General features: G+C 35.4%; 2 protein-coding genes across 9 annotated transcripts; both read right to left on the bottom strand.

Moving 5' to 3' along the window:
• Positions 1-382: 382 nt before the first annotated feature.
• On the bottom strand, positions 383-8,851 carry LOC127810922 (probable ethylene response sensor 1). 2 transcript variants are annotated; one of them, XM_052350546.1, is made up of 6 exons: positions 8,519-8,851; positions 7,131-8,060; positions 2,411-2,779; positions 2,045-2,311; positions 1,664-1,797; positions 383-850 (listed from the first exon to the last, which is right to left on the bottom strand). In XM_052350546.1, the coding sequence occupies exons 2-6, from the start codon at positions 8,034-8,036 to the stop codon at positions 625-627; spliced, it is 1,902 nt and encodes a 633-aa protein (XP_052206506.1). In that variant the 5' UTR covers positions 8,037-8,060; positions 8,519-8,851; the 3' UTR covers positions 383-624. The 2 variants fall into 2 exon arrangements, with proteins under 2 accessions (XP_052206506.1, XP_052206498.1); XM_052350538.1 differs by having other exon boundaries at positions 7,131-8,045; positions 8,519-8,850.
• Positions 8,852-11,622: 2,771 nt separating this feature from the next.
• On the bottom strand, positions 11,623-21,651 carry LOC127808339 (ATP-dependent RNA helicase DEAH13). 7 transcript variants are annotated; one of them, XR_008024924.1, is made up of 16 exons: positions 21,348-21,651; positions 19,746-19,852; positions 19,385-19,460; positions 19,227-19,301; positions 19,093-19,142; positions 18,925-18,985; positions 18,633-18,837; positions 18,445-18,539; positions 18,044-18,289; positions 17,712-17,942; positions 16,734-16,847; positions 15,414-16,649; positions 13,122-14,763; positions 12,940-13,041; positions 12,411-12,598; positions 11,623-12,159 (listed from the first exon to the last, which is right to left on the bottom strand). XR_008024924.1 is itself a non-coding variant. In XM_052346854.1 (12 exons), the coding sequence occupies exons 2-12, from the start codon at positions 19,808-19,810 to the stop codon at positions 13,288-13,290; spliced, it is 4,023 nt and encodes a 1,340-aa protein (XP_052202814.1). In that variant the 5' UTR covers positions 19,811-19,852; positions 21,348-21,651; the 3' UTR covers positions 13,119-13,287. The 7 variants fall into 7 exon arrangements, 1 of the variants encoding a protein (XP_052202814.1); XR_008024921.1 differs by having other exon boundaries at positions 18,445-18,837; XR_008024926.1 differs by lacking the exon at positions 18,445-18,539 and having other exon boundaries at positions 18,044-18,279.
• Positions 21,652-21,923: the final 272 nt, after the last annotated feature.

Raw genomic sequence — 21,923 nt, 5'->3', positions numbered from 1 at the left:
ATTAAAAAGTTGAACTGGAAAATTAAAAACTTCCAATAAAAAATATATATTTTTTTAAATTTTGACCAAATACCATAAAAAAAAAAAACGCGCTAAATTATAATAAAACACCTTCCTAAATTTCCACAGGACAACCAAACAGGCTATTAATCTTGCTGTCACTCTACAGTTGAGATTTGGCAAGGACATCCACTTAAGTTCATTGATGAGGAGGATAGCGACAGCAAGGCCACGTGAAAGACCCACTTCACTGGAGTGATATTTCTGCAGATGAATAGACGAACAAGTAGCCAGAATACAAATAAAACAACATTTCATCAAAGCTAAATTTAGATTTGCCATTGCAACTCACGATGCCTCTGCGGGTCATATCAGATTTCCATGGTGTAGAATGATTTAGCTATATTATATCTTAGTTCATCTCGTCTTAATATTTGGGTAAGAAAGAAAAAACTGGTTTCCCAACCAGACATTTTGTTTAGGCAGCTTAAGCTTACAGGCACACTTCCCACCATAATAGCTGTACATCTCAGCCTAATAACGCTAATCATCTCTTGCCATCCGATCAAACTTCGAACCCAAGGAGGAGGAACCAGTTATGCTATAAGGGAGACTTCAATTCGACTAAAAAGTCCTTTGATAACGCGGTAACTCTTTGGCAAATGGCTTATGTCCAATGAGATCCGCACTCCCTTTATTTTCTCTGCTTGGAAGCGGAGCTTGCTGCGCTCTTGATTCAGTTGGGCCATCGCCATCGCAGATTCCAAGTTTAACAATGAATGTAACAGTGGTGCCCTTGTCCAAGCCCTCACTTTCAATCCAGATGTGACCTCCCATAAGATTTATAAACCTGATTTTAACCAGAAAATAGTCAGTGTAACTTAACAACTAAAGCTGCAGTCTTCTCAATTTTTAATTTTTAATTTTAAATTCATTTTAATTTTTTTATTTTGATAGTATATATTTAAAAAATTAAAAATATATTCTTTTTATCGTTTTAAAAAATCATTTCTTCAAATAAAAAATTAAAAAATACGTTCTTTTTAAATTTTAAAAATATTTTTTCAATAATATTTTATTCAATAAATTTAATTATTCAGTAAAGTAAAAATATTTAATATTAATATATTATTAAATATATATATACATTTTAAAATCAATAAATTTTATAATATTTTTTTATTACAATACTAAAATATAAATAAATAAATATATTTTGAACGTAAAATTTGTTTAAATTTGTTTTGAATGAAAACATTTAAAATAATTTTTTATTATTTTAAGTTTTTTATAAAAAAATTATTTTCAAAAATATATTTTTAAAATAAAAAAACACGTTTTTATTATTTTAAAAAATTAAAAATAACTTAAAAACAATAAAAAGAACGCACCCTAATATTGCATTGGTTATCAGTTATCGTCCCTTTCTTTTTCTTTCTTTCTGTTATTAGGTGCCAATGTATCCATATAAATGGGAAAAATAACATAAGCACCGTAAGAATGTTCAGTTAATTTCCCCCACCCTGCTATTAGATAGCTAGGTATTCATATAAATTGAGAAAACAGCTTAATTAATGCTCTGCTGAATTTCAATGGCTGTAAATGAGGTAAATAGAGCCACCCGTAAATGACATTCTAGAGAAAGGATGTTAATAATGAGTACCGTTTGCAAATGGGAAGACCGAGACCAAGTCCAGCACCACTAGTGTTCCGGTTTGATCCACTTTGAGACTGAGCAAATTTGGTAAAAATTTGTGGGATGTCTTGTGGGCTAATACCACAGCCACAATCCTTCACCTGCAAGTAGAAAGGAAAAATTTATGAATCTCAGTTTCCTGACAGCAACAGCTGAAATAAACAAAAATAAACTTTATCATTCCAACTCCAAATTAGAAGTTCAACACTTGTCCCAGCAATCTCCATACAAACTGCTTAAGTTTGTCGTTCAAATGAATGCACCTCACAAACAATATCTATAACAATATTATGGAAAAAACAGCCCAACAAATTCACACAAGTGAAAAGATAAAATAAGAGTACTTACTTGTACCCTTAAGAAAAAGTGGCCATCACTTGGCATTGGATAAAACTCAGGAGGCCTCCAGTCTCTCAAAGACTCTGGTTTTGCAGTAGAAGCCACAACTGAAACATAACCCTCCTTTGTGAACTTTACAGCATTGCCCGCAATATTTAAGATTGTTTGTATTAGCCGCTTCTCATCACCAACAGCATAGACAGGTAATTCCGGGGCCAAAAGAAGTGTCATGGATAACTTCTTCACAGATGCAATGGGCTTTATCAAACAGACAGCCTAGAATTGAAAAGACAGAACGCCATCATTAAATGTTGTACGAGTTTAGATTCATCTAGAAATTTTATTTAATGGATATGAAATATTCCAGGAAATTACCTGTTTAAGCACCTCATGAAGATTGAAGATTCCAGTATCTAATTCTAGGCTACCATCTTCAAGTCTGGAAAGATCTAGCACATCATTTATAAGTGTTGCCAGGAGGTTGCTACTCTTGAGGATAGTCTCTATCATGACCCTCTGTTCTGGAGTTAGCTCAGTTTCCAAAAGAAGTGTAGACAATGAGATAATTGCATGCATGGGTGTCCTCATTTCATGGTTCATGACAGCTAGGAAATCATTGCGAGCACGGATGGCTGTCTCTGCTTCTTGTCGAGCATTATCTAAAGCAACATTCTGCTCCATCAGCTGGTCCCGGGCACGCATAGAGTCTTCCAGAATTGCAGCATGAGAAAGAGCAACAGCTACCTGTAGAAAGGACAACAACATGTGAGAATGAGCAAATTTATAGATTATACTTCTCTTGCTCCTATCTGAAGAAGCTTGATGACAAACTAGTGACAGGAAAAAACCCCACAAATGAAAAGATTGGGGTGGGGAATCAAAGCTCCTGGTGACCCTCATCCTCATATTTTCAAGCGCTTCAGTTAGAAGCAAAAGAGAATAAACTCCAAATGGAACTAATTATGCAGCCAAACAACATTGGTTGCTGGAATGATACATGTATCAGTTGGCACCCTTGTGTCATCAAGTTGGGGAAGCATTACCATAAAAATTACCCAAGCCATGTGAGAGCAACAGCAATATTTCTAAATGACTCCAGCATCATTTTCACATATATAATCACAAATTAGGGTGCACTTAAGTGGAACTAAACCACTACAACAACAACCTACTAAGTCTTTATTCCATTATGCAGGCTCTCTGCTACAAGGATTCTAACTTGCTAGTCATTTCTATCTATGGCCTTGGCTTCTGTGAAGTCCTTATGACTAATATCGGACCCAAGTGTTTCCAACTAAATTTTTCTTCGTCTCCCTTTATCTCTTTTGCTAGATACTTCTATTCCATCCATTCTTCTCATTAGAGCCTCTATTGGGCTTCTCGCATGATTAAATCATCTTAATTATATCTTATGTATCTTATTTCAACAAGAGCCACTTCAACCTTAATATGATTAACCTCACTAATTTTATCTTTCTTGTATGGTCGTTTATCCATCTTAACATCACCATCTCGATTATGCTCATATTTTGCACATGTTGGTTTTTTACTGCCCAATATTCGGTCACACAACAAAGCTAGTCTTGTAGTTGTCTTATAAAATTTTTTAATCTTATCACATAAAGTGCCATATGCAGTTTTCCATTTTAATCATCTTGACTTGAATCTATAGGTAATTCCTCATTAATCTCCCCATCTTTTTGAATGATTGATCAAATAATCTTTTTAATTTAAAACCTCCAGATTCTAAAATGTTCCCCCATATTTCAAGCTTAGCATTAGCTCTTTTTTTTTTTCTCATCCACCAAACAATATTATCTGTAAATAGCATATGCCATACACCATGACACTTCAGCCTGGACTAGTTTAGTGAGTTCATTAATTATTAGGGGAAATAGGTAAAGGTTTAATGTGAAGCCTTGACGTATTCTAATTGTAATTGAAAACGCACATCAGTGTCTCCTATCTCCTAAAGGAGAGAAAATTTTGAAAAGATCTAGAGCAGTTGGTCCTTGATGTCCATATCAAAAAAAGGAGAAAAAAAGATACAAAACAAAACTCAAGAAATAGATGGTGAGATTTAAAAGGTAAAAAACAAACTATAAAACCTTGAGTGAACCTACAAGAAGAGTCAAAGAGAGAGAAGAAAACCTTAAGAGGTATATTTAGGCCAAAAAAGAAGTAAAGAAGGCAGTTAGAGAAACAAAACCAAAAGCTTACTACACATTTATACTAACGACTTGGCACAAAATAAGAGAAAAGGGATATATATATAAACTAGCCCGGGCAAGAGAAAATAAAAGCAATGCTTTTGAGCTAAGTGAAAGCATAAAAAACAAAAACCAAAGGTGCTAGAGAATAAGGGGATGATCAAAGAGAGATAAAAGGAGTATTTCTCAAAAGTTATTCAATGAAAGTGGAGAAACATGTGTTATATTGGTACATCTTAGTAACTCTAAAGAAGACAGGAATTACACATACATAGACAATGGTAGACACAGAAAATTAGTTCATTGGGGGCAAAAATACACTAATAATTTTTTTAAACAAAAATGTAAACCAAATAAGAAAGAAAAGAACAATACATATTTATAATATTTATCTCTGAGATCTCATGTTTTTGATCTGTACTTAAACTTCTACTTATTCGCCTGCAGGAATATTGGAATTATTGAATGTGTGATAAGTATGCATGTGATTTGGGCTAACATCTACATTATGATAATTTATTTTTATTAAGCAAATTCAGTAGTAAAAGGAAATGCCCAATCTAAATTTGGCCAGTATAATAAATTATATAAATTAGAAAAAAAAATACTACCTAACTAGAAAAGAAAAAGGAATACTTATGGTTTCAAAAAATCAATTGTGGGATTTGAACCTGACTACCAGTTTAAACAAGATTCAAAACACAATACTTGGACCAGTCGACCAACTCGTAACTCACAAATTATTGATCCATCTTATATGCATAATAGTAATATTATATATTTATAAACACTAAAAACAACTTCTTTTTTCAGTGTGGGTTGCCGCCCTTGGTGGGTCTGTCCCTGTCTATAGAAGTACATGCCCAAACAAAATGAAGCAAGCAATGAAAAAGATGAAGAATAGTAGATCAATTGGACCAGATAACATCCCAATACAAACATGAAAATGCATGGGAGAACACAACAATGTTTTTGTTGGAGGTATCTTTCTCTTCACTCAACAAACTCACCCACTCCAATCACGTTGTGTGTGATTGTAGTAAGAAACTAAAGAAGACTTAAAAGGAGATGTGTATTTTGGTGATTGAAAAAATTGAGATACAAAGCCTATTTATAGGCAAGATTCAAGAAACAAACATAATGACACTATTAAAAGATTATTAATATCACACCATTAAAACACTATTAAAGTTAAGAAACGTTTTAGCCTCTTATGCTTCTGTCTTTTGCTCTTCCGTCTTCCGGCTTTTGATCCTTCATTTGCCACAAGTTTATTCAACAGTTTTTACAAAGTTCCTAGAGAAGTCCCATGGAGGATCATAGAGAAGAAAGGAATCTAAATTGCTTACATATAAGCATGCATCAAGGAGTAGAAGCATGTGCCACAACATGTGGAGGAAATATTGAAGTTTCTCCAGTTACAATTAGATTCCATGTATTCAGTTCTTATCTGTTTGCCCTAATAATAAATTGACACACTACACATATCTTAGGTAGAGTTGACTTGGTGTAGGCTATTTATATATGATAGTAAAAGAGACAAAAGAAGGCATGAAAGCTAAGCTTGAGATATGAAGGAATGCTATAGAATTTAGATGCTTAAATTTTCAGCATATTGAAAACCAAATGCATGGAATGTAAATTTAGTAAAAACGTAAGAGTGATGTTATAGTGAAACTTGAAGATTAAGTCATTCCCAAAAAAAAAAGATCAATTAACATATATTGGATCAATCATCCAAAAAAGTGGAGAGATTAATAATGACGTTACCCATATAATCAATACATGATGGTTAAAATAGAAAAGCGTGTTCATCATGTTATATGATAGTGTAAAAAAATTTTAAAATTAAATGAAAAATTTTATAAAATGGCTATAAGACCAACTTTGTTGTATGGCATAAAATGTGGGGGAGTAAGACACTAATATGTGCAAAATACCATAACAAATATAAGAATGCCATGTTATGGTAAATGCATGGCCATAGAAGGAAAGATAAATTAGACATGAGATTAAAGGTCCGAGTGATGCTTATTGAAGATAAGATGGGCGGGACATAAATAAAATGGTTTGGTCATTTGGGAAGACAACCAATAACGGCTCTTGTGAGGAGAGTCGATGGAATAGAACAAGTCTTTAGCAAAAGATGTAGAAGAAAACCAAGAAAAACTTGGTGGGGGACTTTAAGGCATTATATGAGTTATAAGGCATTATATGAGTTATAAGTGCCTTATAGAAGATATGGTCATAGATTAAATCATTGACACTCCCAGAATTCATGGCCAACTCCACCAAGTGGTTAAGGCTTGATAGGTTGTTGCCAGTTAGGAGTTGTTTCACCAAGTCAAATTGAGTTTCCAAGAAATTTCTCTGAAGCTACAGAAATTAGGCTCGAACAATAATTGGAAAGGGATATTGAGATTTATGGAGTACTGTACTGCATAATAGTCTGTAGAGCAAAATTTTCTACAAACAAATCCCTGTTTTAAAGGGAAAAAAAAAGAAAAGCGACATGAAAAATGAAGTCTCCAAGAACAAACAAAGCAGTGTTGCATTTCATCATAATCTTTTAAGTATCAACTCAATATTAAGAAAATACCAAAGGGTGTTCTTTCTTAGTCTCATGGGAAATTTAAAAAAAAAAAAAAACAAAAGAACAACTATGGTGGAATTTCCAACTCAGCTTTCCAGGCAATAAAACTGAATCGTAAACAAGGAAAAACCATATGTTTTATGTCTATAGTTCCTGTTCAAACAGGCAAATATAACCAGTAATGTAGGTTGATAAATACCCACAATACGTTACACAACATTTCTGGAAACTTAAAAAATAAACATAACTCACAAGGTAACCAATGGAAAAAGACGACAGGATCGTAAAATACCTGGTCAGCAACAACTTCCACGAGCTCCAATTCATGGTCACGCCATTTTCTTATACCATCCATTGGAAGAATCAAAACCATCACAGCATAGCTTTTTGGAGAGAGGTCAGGCCAATCATTAATTTGGAAGTTTGAAAGATGTAAAAGAGGAACCCTAACAGCAACAACTTCTGGAGGGACATATCTGCCCACGGGAGGTCTGATCCTTGCCAATGGACACGTATGCGGAATACGTATAGCTTGAGCACTCTTAAAGACATCATTGACAATGGGAAGATTGATTGCCACAGAAGATCCCATAGGTATTAAATTATTCAGTGTGTGAGAAAGCTCGAGAGTTTGACCTCTTCGTGTTGGCATCCACAGAGCACATTCCTCAAGGTCTAACGTCCTCCCCAACTCAACCAGAGTAGTTCTCAGTATAGTGTGCCTGTCAAGTGTGCTTCTAATTTCATGAGTAAGCATCCTCACATGTCTTCCAGTTTCTTCTTGTGACATAATAAGGCCCATCTCCCTGTCAAGCTCTTCAGCCTTATTCTTCAAAAATAATTCCCGTGTTTTGACACTCAGCAGATCAGGAATAATATGCACAAGCATCAGAGCTGTTGCACAGGACACAACGGCAGTAGCAATTTTTGCTATAGTCATCACGACAGCAACAGTTTTAGAGTGCATGGAGAAAGTCCACAAATTTATGAAGTGGGTTGCTCCACACAGAACAATAAAAGCACCAAACTGCATTAGCACCCATCTATATGGGAAGAACGATGATTTTTGAACGAAGTAGATGAGCTCCAAGGGAATGGAGAAGTACGCAAAGGCAATAAAGAAGTCCGATATGTACTGATATTTCACCAGAAGCTCATCAGTAGGCCATTGGGTCTCAATGCAGTCGCATGACTCCATTTCCGGTAACTGGACCACAAAAAACTGGTAAACATGAGAGTTATGATTAAGTTATACCAAAATCCCCGCCTAATTCAGAAAGTTACACTAAAACCTCAGCCTAATTCACGAAGTAGACCACGAAAAACGTTAACCCCAAGCCTCTTATCTCCAAAAACTCGAGATTATGAAAACCGCTGTACTCGGTTTATCGAAATCCTTATATTCACTAACCCTAACGAATTGAATAGCAACATTCATACCAGATACCAACAGTTCAGGCGAGTTCCAAATCACAATAAATAAAGAAAAAGAAAAGAAAAGGCACCGCCTACTCGCCGCCAAATTACAAGAAATGAAGAAACAAAAACAGGCTTCGGATTTCCTTTTCCGTTGTTCACTTTTTCTTTTCCTCAGCAACCAAACGGAGTACTCAGAGAGAGAGAGAGAGAGAGAGAGAGGAAAATCCAAACCATAGTGAGAGTCACAGTAAGTAATAATACCTTGAGCGAGAAAAATAAAGGAGATCAGAGGATGTGATCAGAACTCTGAATCGGCAGCATTTGTTGCCTGAACGCTAGTTCTACCAGTTCGGTCCAAAGCTTTCTAACAGAGAAAAAGAGAAAAGAAAGAACGAGAAAGGGAAGAAGAGACTGTAAAGTGGCGGAGGGGGGGAACCAAAGCTGAGCATCACGGAAAATGGGGTTACGCGCGCGGGAGGCCACGTGGGCCCGCCAGCCTCCGATCTACGACCCATGTTTCGTCTAAAGAAGGTCGAGCATGCCCTTCGGGGCGCGTGTCGCGATCTCGGCTGCGGTAGCACCGGATAACCTGTGGGGTGCTGTCGCAGCTTATTTATTGCGTGCTTCGCGGGCATTCGGCGGCCAGATCTGAACCCTGCCTTGCACGTGCAGGACTTGAGTGCATTGAATCAGATAACATACTCAGAAGAGGGCCAGATGCATGCACATATATACATACTATATATATATATATCCCTGGTGGTTTTTTTAATTTTAATTAATTAATTAATTCCGCGTTATGATTGCCGGGCCTCCATTTATGGTGAGTGGGTCACGCTTATATATTAATTAATTTGCAAGTCTAATTTCAATTTAATGACATTTGATTGATGTGATGCTTATCTAAGAAAAGAATAATAATATCTGTTATTGTGTACTACCTAATGTTAAATGCTTTATTTTAATACACCTATGGTTGAGGCTATGCTTTAAAATTTCTTTTTTTAATGTTTCTTAAAATTTAATTTATGAAAAACTTTTAGGATGTTTAGTTTATTAACTTAAAAAGGTTGCTCTATAACAAGTTTAAAAATGAAAAATTTAATAAAAAGTATTGACAAAATTTTGGAAATTGAATTATTTTTTATTAAAAATAAAATTTTAAAATTATACCAAACACTTTAAAATCTTAAAAGGTGAAAAGTCATAAAAGTCCACAAAAATTTTTGATGAAATTATTTATTAATATATTAAACTCACTTAAATTTGACAGAAAAGTTAATAAACTTAACGCCACCGATAAAATGGTAAATTTGTAATTTGACATTTAAATATTTTATTTAAATAACATTTATTAAAATGAGTAAGATAAGTTTTCATCAAAATAACTTATTTATAAAATTTAAGATAACTTATTTAAAAGAGAAAAAAATAAATTTATTTAAAAAATTTAAAATAATAAATTACATGATTTCTTTTCAAAAAAAAATTTATCAAACATAATGGGTTTCAAGTAAATTTAACAAATATAATAAAAAATATTTTTGTTTAGAATATTTTTCATATCTTATTTTTTTAATTATATTTTAATTAATAAACATTATAATAAATGTATATCATGTAAAAGTTTAGCCCTTTTAAAGGGAAATCTCGCAGTATAAAAGTTACATGGCAGATTTTCAAATTGAATAGTAGGTCGTTTTTATTTTATTTAAAGTTATAGCTTTTATTAAATTTTTACAGTTTTAATTGACTTTCTCGAAAAATAAAGACTGGGAACCAGAGCAATTATGTCGTCGTCACATTTATTTGTTTATTTAACTTTCGTGTTGACAAATTTACGTTACGAAACCACTTCTTTTTGGCGGGGTTTAGGGTGGAAACCAAAATACTTAGCCGACGTGTTTTACACTCAGTTAGTAAATTCGTTGGATTTTCGCCCAAAATTGTCGTTCAATCAGATATTTTGAGAACCAATAAGTGCACGAAAAAGGGCGTTTATGGACTGCCATAGTGATAGTGTCATGCGATGCCGACGGATATGAGATAGAAATTTGAAGAAAAACATTATATATAAAACAAAAGGTGAGAGGAGATGGTGCCCACAGCCACAGGGACAAGGTGCCACGGCACCCAGATAAAAAAGAACCATGCCACGGCACCCAAATATGCTCCCTCGCCGTCATTAATAAATATTTATTAAATTTTAAAATTATAATTATTTATTTATTAAATTTTAAATTATAATTACTTACCCACTGAACTTTACTCAACGTCAACCATCAATCGCTTGTTACAACTCTGTTAGATATTACAAATGAAAAATGCTAACGAAATCTAACGTAACTAACGGAATTCGATGTGGTAAGAGTAAATTTAATATGCACTCATTGAATTTTAAAAATATAATTACTTACTAATTAAACTTTACTCAACGTCAACCATCTATCACCCCGTTACATCACTGTCTGATCTTGAAAAATATTAAAATATTTTTATATGTATTTGAGATCACTTACTTCTCAAATAAAAAGTCAAAAATTAAACTAATGATTCAAATTAAAAAAAACTACTAATACAAACCAAACCAAAAGTAAACAAAAAATATCTGCTTGGATTTTCTTACTTCCGTTATGAACAACAAAATTCACAAAAAATGTATTCAATAATGAGACAAAGAATCACATTTTTTGATGGGTAGGTGTTTTGTTTAAGGCAATGATGGATTAAAGATTGTTGATTTTTAGCATAGAATAAATTTGAATTTTGTAATTAATTTTTGACTCTTGGTCTCATTATTGAATACATTTTTTACAAATTTCATTGTTTGTAATAGAGATAAAAAAATCTAAACAAACATTTTGTTTTTTTTTTTTGTTTACATCAATAGCTTTTTTAATTTAATCATTAGTTTAATTTTTGACTTGATCTCAAATTCATACAAAAATCTTTTAATATGTTTTAAAATCAGATAATAATGTAACAGGTATTTCAAAATCAAACGGTGATGTAACGAGATAATAAATAGTTGACATTAAATAAAGTTCAGTGAGTAAGTAATTACATTTTTAAAGTTTATTTAATGTATGTTAAATTTACTTTTGCCAAATTAAATTCTATTAGCCATGTCAGATTCGATTAATATTTTTCGTTTATAATATCTAACTGAGTTATAACAAATGATAGATAGTTCCAGTTGAATAATATTCAGTGAATAACTAATTACAACTTAAAATTCAATTTGTAAATAATTATAACTTTAAAGTTTATAATTAGATAAAACATATTTTGATCATTTATTCGTGTAATCTAAAATATAATTTTTTATGTATAACATTTTTTGATAAAAAAAAGGCACGGCCAAGTTATGCAACAGATTATATATATATATAATAAAAACTGAATTCTTACTAGAATATGCCTGTTGTACATCTATTTTAATAGGTCAACCATCCTAAAACCAAAAAAGACGTTCTTGGAAGTTGGAAATGCAATCCAACTCCAGAATTAAATAAGCACAGCTGGGGTGCTTTTGCACACATTAAAATTCTCCTTATAACTGAACAGTTGGCTACCTACCGTTGCTTCCAGAGTTTTTGTATTCACAGTCGGTGCTTGCGCTTTCCTGAGCATTCTTCGGTATGCTGGGAGAAGAAAAAAAACTGTGCTAGAGTTTCTTCCTTCACTCTGGAGCTTTCAATCAAACAAGGAGCGTACTTCTTTCGCCTTTTTGATTATCCAAGTCATAGAAACTTCATAAAACAAGACTTAACAGCAACACAATCTACGAGGAGGCTAGATGATTGAGACCCGTCTCGGCGAAGTTTGAATCCTTTCTGGTGAGCCAAGAAAAAAAGCAACCCTAAGTGGATCACTTATCCTCTACAAGGTCAAGCCAGGCCCTACAAACAAGACAGCAACATTTGGTTAATTGCAATTAATAACATTCTAAATTTTTCTCACTTGTGGACATTAGACTCCGCATGATCAGAGATAATTGTCAACACAACCATCATTATTGTGAACACAATCTCCTCAAATGTGTTAGTGATATCATTTCAATAGTACCATAGTACCATTATGTTAAAAAAAAACATCATTCACGACTCTTGCAAAACAAAAAGTTCTGAGAAATGATATCCTTTTGACTTACAGAACTTAAAAGGCATATGAATGAATCGAGCCATCACAATGCTAATTCAAGAGTCATGCATGAGAACCATCTTCCTGTCTAGCTGCTGGGGTCATGTAATTCCATTACCAGAAGCTGGAGGAACTAGTAGGTTGGTTCTCTTTCTCCAAATGTAAGGTAAAGCAAATTTTTCCAGAAAAGGTTATGGCCTGAAAGAGTTGAAATAGAATGGGATTGCTGAGTCAATTTTATGACTAGAAATGTGACCATTATGAAAGAATGGTTAATACAGAATACATTCCAACTATTCACAAGTGGACCAATAAGCCATGGCATTTCAGAAGGTTGGCATGGAAAACGTTAAGGATTACGCTTTGGAAAATATCTTGTTCCAAGCTGTTGGGGATGGGGTGAGGCAGGGTGGAGGGAAGCTTAGAACAGAAAATAAATATCTTTACAAAAAAAGCATAAGCATTTAGAGAACATAGGCATGGAACACACAAGGATAATACTAAGGAGACAAACTATCTTTGGCCCTAGCAGTCCTTACCAGAATTCCTCAGGTTCTAATCATTCTTGGCTGGTGAAGGTTGGGCTTCCAGTGTATTTCAACTATTTGTTAGGCTGGAACAGATATATGCATTTTGTTTATCTGCACTTAAAAACAATAAATTAATATCAAAGCAAACAGGACACGTAAATGAATGAAGACAAAATGGATTGGAATAGTACCTTACTGCTTCCTACAACTGAAATATAGACTGGTAATACACAGAACTGCAAATATCTGGACCTTGATTCCTTTTTTGAATATCTATGAACCATATATATGATGTATACCAAGACAAAAGTCCACAGATTGAAGTTCAAGCTTTTTATCATTTTTCACTTTGGAGATTTATGTCTGTCTTTTCTTTCTCTTCATCCTATTGGGAAAACGTTCTTTGGGGTCTAAAAAAACCTCATGAAGCATTTGCAACCAAAGATTTTCAAATTGATCGCTAAAACCCTCCTGAAACCAGTCCAGGATTTCCGCATGCAGGTCTCTGGGATTCTCATTCCAGGTCTCTCTTAGTGCAGCACAGCTGTCAATAATTCTCAGCCTGGTCTTTAATTTATTTAGAAGATTCCCAACCCTTCGATGTCCTGATGCTTCTGGCCTCAAAATGCTGCCAGGTGAGGCTGCCATAAACCTCCTAACAGATCGTAAGCATGGTAACACTTGGCCTTCAAGCAAAGAAAAAGCAAATACAGCCACTCTATGAATGTCATCCTTGATGGGAGCTCCATGGAGTGGAAGCTGCCATAGATGTGGGCCAAAAGTTGGAATCACCCAACAGAAAACTTGGTCTGCCACAGGATCATAATAAGGCCTAGGATCAGTAAGGGGAGGAGAGAAACTGCACAAAGACCCAGCATACTTAACAAGCCAATCCGACTTCACACTAGTTGCTCCATGTATGTATGGTCGTTTTGTATGTAGCAGTTCACTGTACACCAAAAACTCAGGGGCAGACTTAGAGACAGATGACCATCGATGGAGAAAGACTGGTTCTTTAACCATGCAAGCCTGATAGCGAGTGGCACTAACTCTTCTGTCTCCTTCTGAAGCAGATACCCTTGTGCGTCTGGCAACTCTATCAGCCCATCCAGCAAATATAGCTTGGCCCAAGAGCTCCTCCTCATTCATTAGCAGAGGACACTTATTGTAGGAAACCCTCCATGCCTGTTCCACATCCTCCATGGTTCCGTATGTCCATGAGAACTCCTGCTGAAGACCACAAAAACTTTGGTTCAAAACTAGTTGAAGTAGCTGCTTCCTCAGCTTGGACATTTCCTCCATGGTTTTCAGGTGCAATGCATTGTCTTTGCAGAATTCAACTGGGTTTCCAGAAACTTCAAAGCACTGCAAAGCATAAGCTATGGTCAAAGCATCACTGCTGGGGTTGGAAAACTTTGCACGAGACTCTTTAGCAGATTTTTTTAGCTTTTTCCTCCTCATTTTTTCTTCCTTGTCTGTGCTTTTCTTGCTATCTATGGAGCCAGACTCATTATCCAGCGTCAAGCCACCAGTATCTGCATGACTTCCCTCAAATCGCATTACAAAAGGATTTGACAAGCTCAATGCTGCAGCTGTGGCCAGTGTGTATCCCAAAACAAGATTCCCACGTGCATAATTTTTTACCTTTTTCATTATTTGGATAACTGTAAGGAGCATCCGAGAGTGGCGAGGGCTCATGGGATACTGTGCCATAGCCTTTCCCAGGGGTGTCAATCTCCCATTGCCATCAAGTGCTTCAAGCACCTTTAAGCAACGCTCTGCCTCAATCAATGCTGTAGCCTCCGGAGGGGTAGGAAATGGGAAATTTGAAACCTGAAAAGAACACAAAACATAAAGATATCTCTTAATATTTTCTGGCCAAAGTGTTAACAGATTGAAAATAAAAATTATAATCCAGAAAGTCTATCGATCATTTAATTGAAGGACACACCATGCACAACCCAGCAACAGCCTTTCCTATAACCTCCATAATGCAGGCTAATGCTAGTTGAAATTCACCCTATGGTTCTTGCAACTAAAGCAACATACGCAAGACCTATATAGTATAATAAAAATACGGGATTGAGCTGTGATGAACTCTTATCAAGAGTAAGTTTTTAGTATGGTGCGCACCAGTCGTGAATCAATCATAACTATAATCTAAAATCTATATTAACACAATTAGCATGGAGGAGTCATTGATAAAATTAGATGAGTCAAGCCACACCCAGAGAAAAAGAATACAACGTGTAGAGGTTTAAGAAAATTGCTTAAATGACTATGCTACCCATTGATGGGTTGTGTGTTGACTTCTGACACAAGCAAATCCAACAACACATGCCTTCTGCCTGAAAAACCGATCTTTAAAGAAAGCCACATTACCATAGCGGAGACACACAGACATATCTCTGAACTTCCTTTTATAGTGAACCAAAATAGTCTTCTTCCCAAACAGGAAGCCTGCAATCATGTAGAGAAATTACCTTATCAATGCCCATGGATTTCATGAGGAGGACAACACCATCAACAGGTATTTTTGATATCTCAGCAGTAGAGAAGTCAAGAAAAATGTTGTTAAAGACTGCTGAAGAATAGAGGCGATAACAATGGCCAGGCCCTGTTCTTCCAGCTCTTCCTGCACGTTGAGCAGCAGATGCTTTGCTTATCCATTGGACTTCATATGTTTCCATGCCATTGGATAAGTTATAGTTCTTGACTTTTTCTCTTCCAGTATCAACCACATACTTAATACCTGGTATAGTTAAAGAGGTTTCAGCCACATTAGTAGCAACAACAACTAGGCGTTCTCCTTCCTTAATCTCTTCAAACACACGAAGCTGTGCTGATGCAGGAAGCATGGCATAAAGCGGCAGAACACACATTGCACCAACATGTAGACCATTTACTCCACCCTTCTTCTCCTCTGGGCAAGTAGTGAATTGTTGTGACCTTCCATTTGGAGTAGAAGAAACGAGCTGTTTATCATGAAAACCAGGATTTGAGGTAGTTTTCCCAGATAAAGCATCAAAAGCAGCCTTTAGTGAAGCAAGGCTCCCATCCTCCCCTAAGATTTCCAAATGATCAGAGTCAAACCCAGTTTTACAGCCCAGTAAACCCCTATCATCTTTGAATTCTTCGAGATCACTCTCTGTCCCCAAATCATCAGAAAAATCTGACGACTCATCATCTAAATCACCATGATCTTCATCATAAGAAGTAAACCTATCAGTTTGATCATGGTGTGAGTTTCCATGCATCTCAAATGCTTCATTGATCTCCTTCATGTCACATTCCTCAGTGGCATTCCCTCCAGATGATGTAGAAACATCATTGTCCAGATTTCGTCTCCCACCCTTCTCAACTATCTCCTTTGAGGCATTACGCAGCTTCCGGCACAGGTATTCAACTTCTCTCTGACCTGTGACAAAGACTAGTATGCCACCAGGTGGCAATCTCTTGTGAATTGCCAAGACCTTCATATAGGCATGGCCAATATAGTCCACAATCTCTGTTCGCTTAGAGAAGTGTATAGTTACAGGATACTGTCGAGTTGGCACTTCTATTACAGGTGGTGGATCACGAAAAATCCTCCTTCCAGAAACAAAGTCTTCAACTCTTAAGGTAGCACTCATCAGTACCAGTTTTAGAGCGAAGACCATGTTTTCAGGGCTGATTTTTTTCCCTGAAAGAATATCACGCTGCTGCTCCTCGTATATTATCTGCAATCAAACACAAGATCATACACCAAGCAAATAGAAAAGGCTAAGAAATAACAAAAAAAGATACACCAATGTAGCTCTCACCTGGCGCTGTTGTATAACACGGGAAAGCATTCCAATAAGTATGTCAGTGTTCAAGCTCCTCTCATGAGCCTCATCCAAAATTATGATTGAATATTTCCTTAATAAGAAATCACTCTACATAATAAAATAAATATGTTAAATAGTAGTCCATTTTCAAGGTGAAAACAGAAGTTATACAACAAAATAGCTATAATTTCCCAAAAGAGAATATATGTGCAGATAAGAGCAGCGAAAACAGGAAAGGGAAAGAAATAAAATAACAGTCACCTTAATTTCAATTTGATTGTGAGAGCAATTTATTTCATTTATTTTGATAAAGTAATTACAGCAATGATAAATAACAAAGAAGTATGGTTATCTGATAAATAAAATTCGAGAATAATACTAGCATTGAGCAAGGAATATAATAGCAACATCTAAAAGTATTGTCAAATGCTGGTACAATCATTTTCCATGCAAATGAGGTAACTTGTTCGTAGTAACATAATAGGTTTATCATTTCCTCATACAGGTTGTCACTCACTCAGTGAGCGTATATATAATGACTATCTGATCCAACTAAAAAAGAAGAATAAACTCGTATCTTTTAAATGAAGGGTGTTTTCATCTTTTAGTCCCAACCATCCGTTGGCTTTTTCTTCTAATCACTATGAAAAATGACTTATTAAACAATATGCTCAACTTATGTTTTCCAAATTTCAAAAAGAAAACAATATTATCAAATTTCAGTTTTTGTCTTCTAAAAATGAACTCAAAAATTCACAATGTTGTCAAATGAGCCCTAAGAAGATTCTTGATTACACTCCTTAATTCACAAGTTACTAGAATAATAATACAAATAGTAGTGAAAATCTTTCAAGAAAAATTCGTATGGTTAGTTTTTTTCACTTGTTGGCAACATCTGAAAGAATTAAATTGTCAAGAGAGCAGGTTACTTTTCTTCAAAGTTTTCACAGTTTAAGCAAGTTGACAGCTAACCTGCACTTCTCGCAGCAAAATACCATCAGTCATGAACTTGATAGAGCAACTGTCTCCAATCCTTCGGTCATGCCTAACTTGAAAGCCAACCTCCTTGCCTAGATGAAGACCGAGCTCAAATGCCACCCTCTTGGCAGTTGCAAGGACTGCAACACGACGTGGTTGAGTAACACCAATTATGCCACTCCGAGTGCAGGACTTGTCCGAGCCAAAACCCGCTTCGTATAGAAACTAAAAGTGTCCACCAGGCAGCAAAATTTGAATAATCCACATTAAAAATTAATCTTGAAATCCACAACATAGTATGCAGAAGGAAATACACACTAGCTCACCTGTGGAACTTGAGTGGTCTTACCACAGCCAGTTTCCCCACATAGAATGACAGTAACGTTTTCACTAATAGCTTCCATTATCTCCTGCTCCATCATGACTATGGGAAGATCCTTCCTATTCTTCTCAATATCTTTTGGTCTTGATACATGCACTACAGTTGCAGCATCTGCAACTCTTTGTGGATGGCCAACTGCCCGATCGCTTGTAGTGCTGATATGCATTTTTGGGCTCTTATCTGCGCAGTCCTGACCATAAGAAGTCACCAGTTCATTAAGCAGCAAGAGCATACATATCACTTAGAAATAACAATTAGTCTGAGAATAAACAATAAATGATACACCTCCAATATGCAGTTCACAATATTTTTATATCATCCTACAACCTGTGCATAAAAGCATACCATTGCCCTGTCAGTCTCTATCCTATCATAGTCTGACAATGTGCACAAAGAATCTTGAGCATCTTCACGCATGTGAGCATCCATTATCTCATCCACTTTGTTAACAAGCAATGTTGCAACAGATTTAGCAACCGCCCTAGATTCACTGCTACAAGCAGAACCAATGGCAGATTCAAAAGAAGTAGAACCTTTGGATAAGACTTCTCTGTCAAGTGTCACATGATAAAAGTCATCCTCATCAACACATTGCCTCGACTGGCTTTTGTCAGAATTAGGTTCAATTTCACACAAATGACTGCCTGCAGTGTTGGAAGGTTGATCAATCTGGGGCATCACTAAGCCTGCCTTGGAAAACTGCACTGCCCTTCTACGTCTTTCACGCACAGTTTCAACCTAGAATAAATAGGCAGCCCATTCATAAAAATACTGCTAGGAGGTATTTTTTAATGATCGGAATAGCATAGTAATAATTATCCAGACCTGACCGATGTTTCGTGAAGACCACATCAGTGAGTATACATCCTCAGAAAGTCGGTGTTTCCTGAAAAAATAAATTATCAATGCAACCATCAAATACCAAGAAACTCAATGCGACAAATGAATTCTGACAGAAATGAGCTATCCAAATGGACAAAATTGGTAGCATACTCCAAGGTTTCAATGCTTTTTGATAAGAGCACTTCTTTCTCCTTTTCCTCCTGTACAAAAGAAGAGAACATCATTCCAGTTTGACAAACACAAAATCACATAAATACAGGCTGAAAATATACAAGCAAAAAGACCTGTATCTTCTTTAGCTTTCTCTTCTGGGAATTGCTCAACTTTGGACTTTTCTTTGTCTGAAGCTGCTCGTGCACCTATACCAAGATATTCAACAGAAAAATCAAACTGATGTAATGGCACTGGAAGTCAAGAAAAATACTATGTAGTTGCTGTGTACCTGAGTCTTATCTTTCTTTCTATTTCTCTTCTTTTCTGGTAAGATGATTGCATTGCTATCACCCCCACCTTTCATGCTACCCAACGCAAGCATGGGAACCAAAATAAGAGAAAGGGAAGAAATGTAAATGCAATAAGAGTTCATAAAAGTTCATAAGAGAGCATCCAAGTAAACAACTATTAGCATGCTTCCATTTTAGATTGAAAGAAAATGAATCCAAATCTCATATGAGAAACACAACAGATGTTCACAAGCAGAAAGTAATGTTTGTTAAATTTGTTTAAGCATATTCAACCAAGGTCTTTGCAAAAATAGAGGGACAATGAGATAAAAGTGCCTTAGGGAAAGCAAAAAGTTTTACCTGCATAAATCTTGTTCAAGCTTCAAGGTCCCAGATTCTACCACATCTTCTAGACATGCCTCCATTTGTCACAAAATAAGAAAAAAGGGACGGAAGTTTCAAGTAACCTGCAGGATAACAAAACCATATTGCTATAATTTCTTTTTCAGGTAACAATGTTTGCCCAATCAAAAAAAAAAAAAAGTAACAGTGTTTGCAAAGATGACATTTTTTAGCCTATAATAAAATAATTTCACATTTCATCAAATATCACAATTTATGTAAACCATGGTACAAAAAATAACGCATGGAACGTATTTCTCAAAGGCACACATATAGCAAGGCAAAAGCACTTGTTACTTCTTTCTTAACATGCCCTAGAAGTTCCTTTTTCTTTTTTCTCAACCTAATTCACATCAATTTTAATATCTCAAGAACCATCTAAAATAAGCTTAACTTAACACCTAATGGTTTGAACCAGTAACCACTCTAGTTTTATATATTATTAGATGTAATGTTATTTATTATATTATTTTTCTTTATCTCCTCTCTCTCTCCCCCTCTCCAATTTCACTTCTATTTTCTTTTTTTTTTTCTCTGTATACATTTCTATTTTTTCATTTTTGCTCTCTCTCTCTCTCTCTCTCTGTGTTAACATGTATAGTGAAAACCTGTAAGGTTAATCAGGAATTGGATTCCTGTCATGTGTTGGGTTTGGATTCCAAACAGTTCAAATTTCATGCAAGTCAACCTTCTCTGTAGCACCCAAAACCCTACTAACGGTATGGTGCATAATGGAATGGATGGATTGGAACGGAAGGATAAGGAAGTAAAGCAAATGTTGTTATTCTTCCTTTGTTTGGGGAAGAATGGAACGTAAGTGGGAGTATCATAGTGCTGGTTTGTTTAGATATAGAATGAAAGGTGGCACAAATAGAGAGCTTATAGAGAACGAATGAAGCAACATAGAGAGTAGAGTAGAGATGGTTGGCAGAGAAGAAGAAAAGGGAAAAATTAGGGGAGAGAGAAATCAGTGGCCATTCTCCATTAATTTGCTTCAGTAATTACTGAGTAATCCTTACTTGGGACGTATTACAAAGGAACATCTTCCTGTTGCATTCAGTCTATTTACTATTCATGAATCTAAATATATAATAAGACACAATGTACCGAGAAATAATAACAATAAGAATAATGATAAATACTTAACCAAATGGAATGTTTTTTTCCCATGACTCCAACTCAACTGTTGGTCAAAACTATTAATATATGATCCTTTGTCATAAACAAGACAAGTTTTGGCATTGAGAATTTGAGAAAATTAAGTCAAATCAATACTATGGACAGACCATGACCAGATCATAAAGAACAATTACCAAACCCAAATTTGACATATATGGTATAACAATCACCTGTTGAACTATGAGCTGCATGAGCATAGACCATCATATCTCAAAAAATACAAAACTCTATATAAAACATATCATACAGAACAAATGGGAGTGTAGATATACTGAACAGATCCAATACAAACCCTAATGAAAGACAAAAATAAAATCATACAAAATAAAATCATACAGAACATATCTTTGAAGAAGAAAAGGTTTGAGAGTGTAGGTATACCGAGCAAATGAGGGAGGGCTCAGTTCCAAGGAGAATGGATATGGAAGAGCGGTGCAGTGGCCGGCGTAGGCTCGCGGTGTCGGAGATGGTGGCGTCGGGTTGAACAGAGAACGGAGAGAAGGAAGATGGTCGGCAGTGACGGAGATGGTGGCGTCGGGCTGAGCGGAGAACTGAGAGGAGTAAGGTGGTCAGCGGTGCCGGAGATGGTGGCGTCGGGTTGATCGGAGAACGGGAGAAGTGTCGGAGATGGTCGGCTGTGGCAGGAAACCCTATGTCCCCTTCTTCAGAGAGATTAAAAGGGAGATGGTAGGAGGGTTTCTAAGTTACCTATAAAAAAAAAAAATTAAAAATTAAGGTTTTGTTTATATATTTTTTTATTAAATATATAAATAATTAAAATTTAAATATATTTAAAACATAAAAACATTTGAATTCTATAGTAATTACTGGTCTAAGTTTTTACATGGACGGTGATTTTGTGAGCACTCATCAGCTGTAAGAGTTGTTTTTATTTTATTTAAATTTAATAAAAAAAATGTTTTAAAAAAAGGCTCTTAATTAAATAATTAAGGATCA

This window comes from Diospyros lotus, chromosome 1, assembly GCF_014633365.1.
Source record: "Diospyros lotus cultivar Yz01 chromosome 1, ASM1463336v1, whole genome shotgun sequence".
Lineage (NCBI taxonomy): Eukaryota > Viridiplantae > Streptophyta > Magnoliopsida > Ericales > Ebenaceae > Diospyros > Diospyros lotus.
This window is presented reverse-complemented; position numbering and strand designations above follow the sequence as displayed.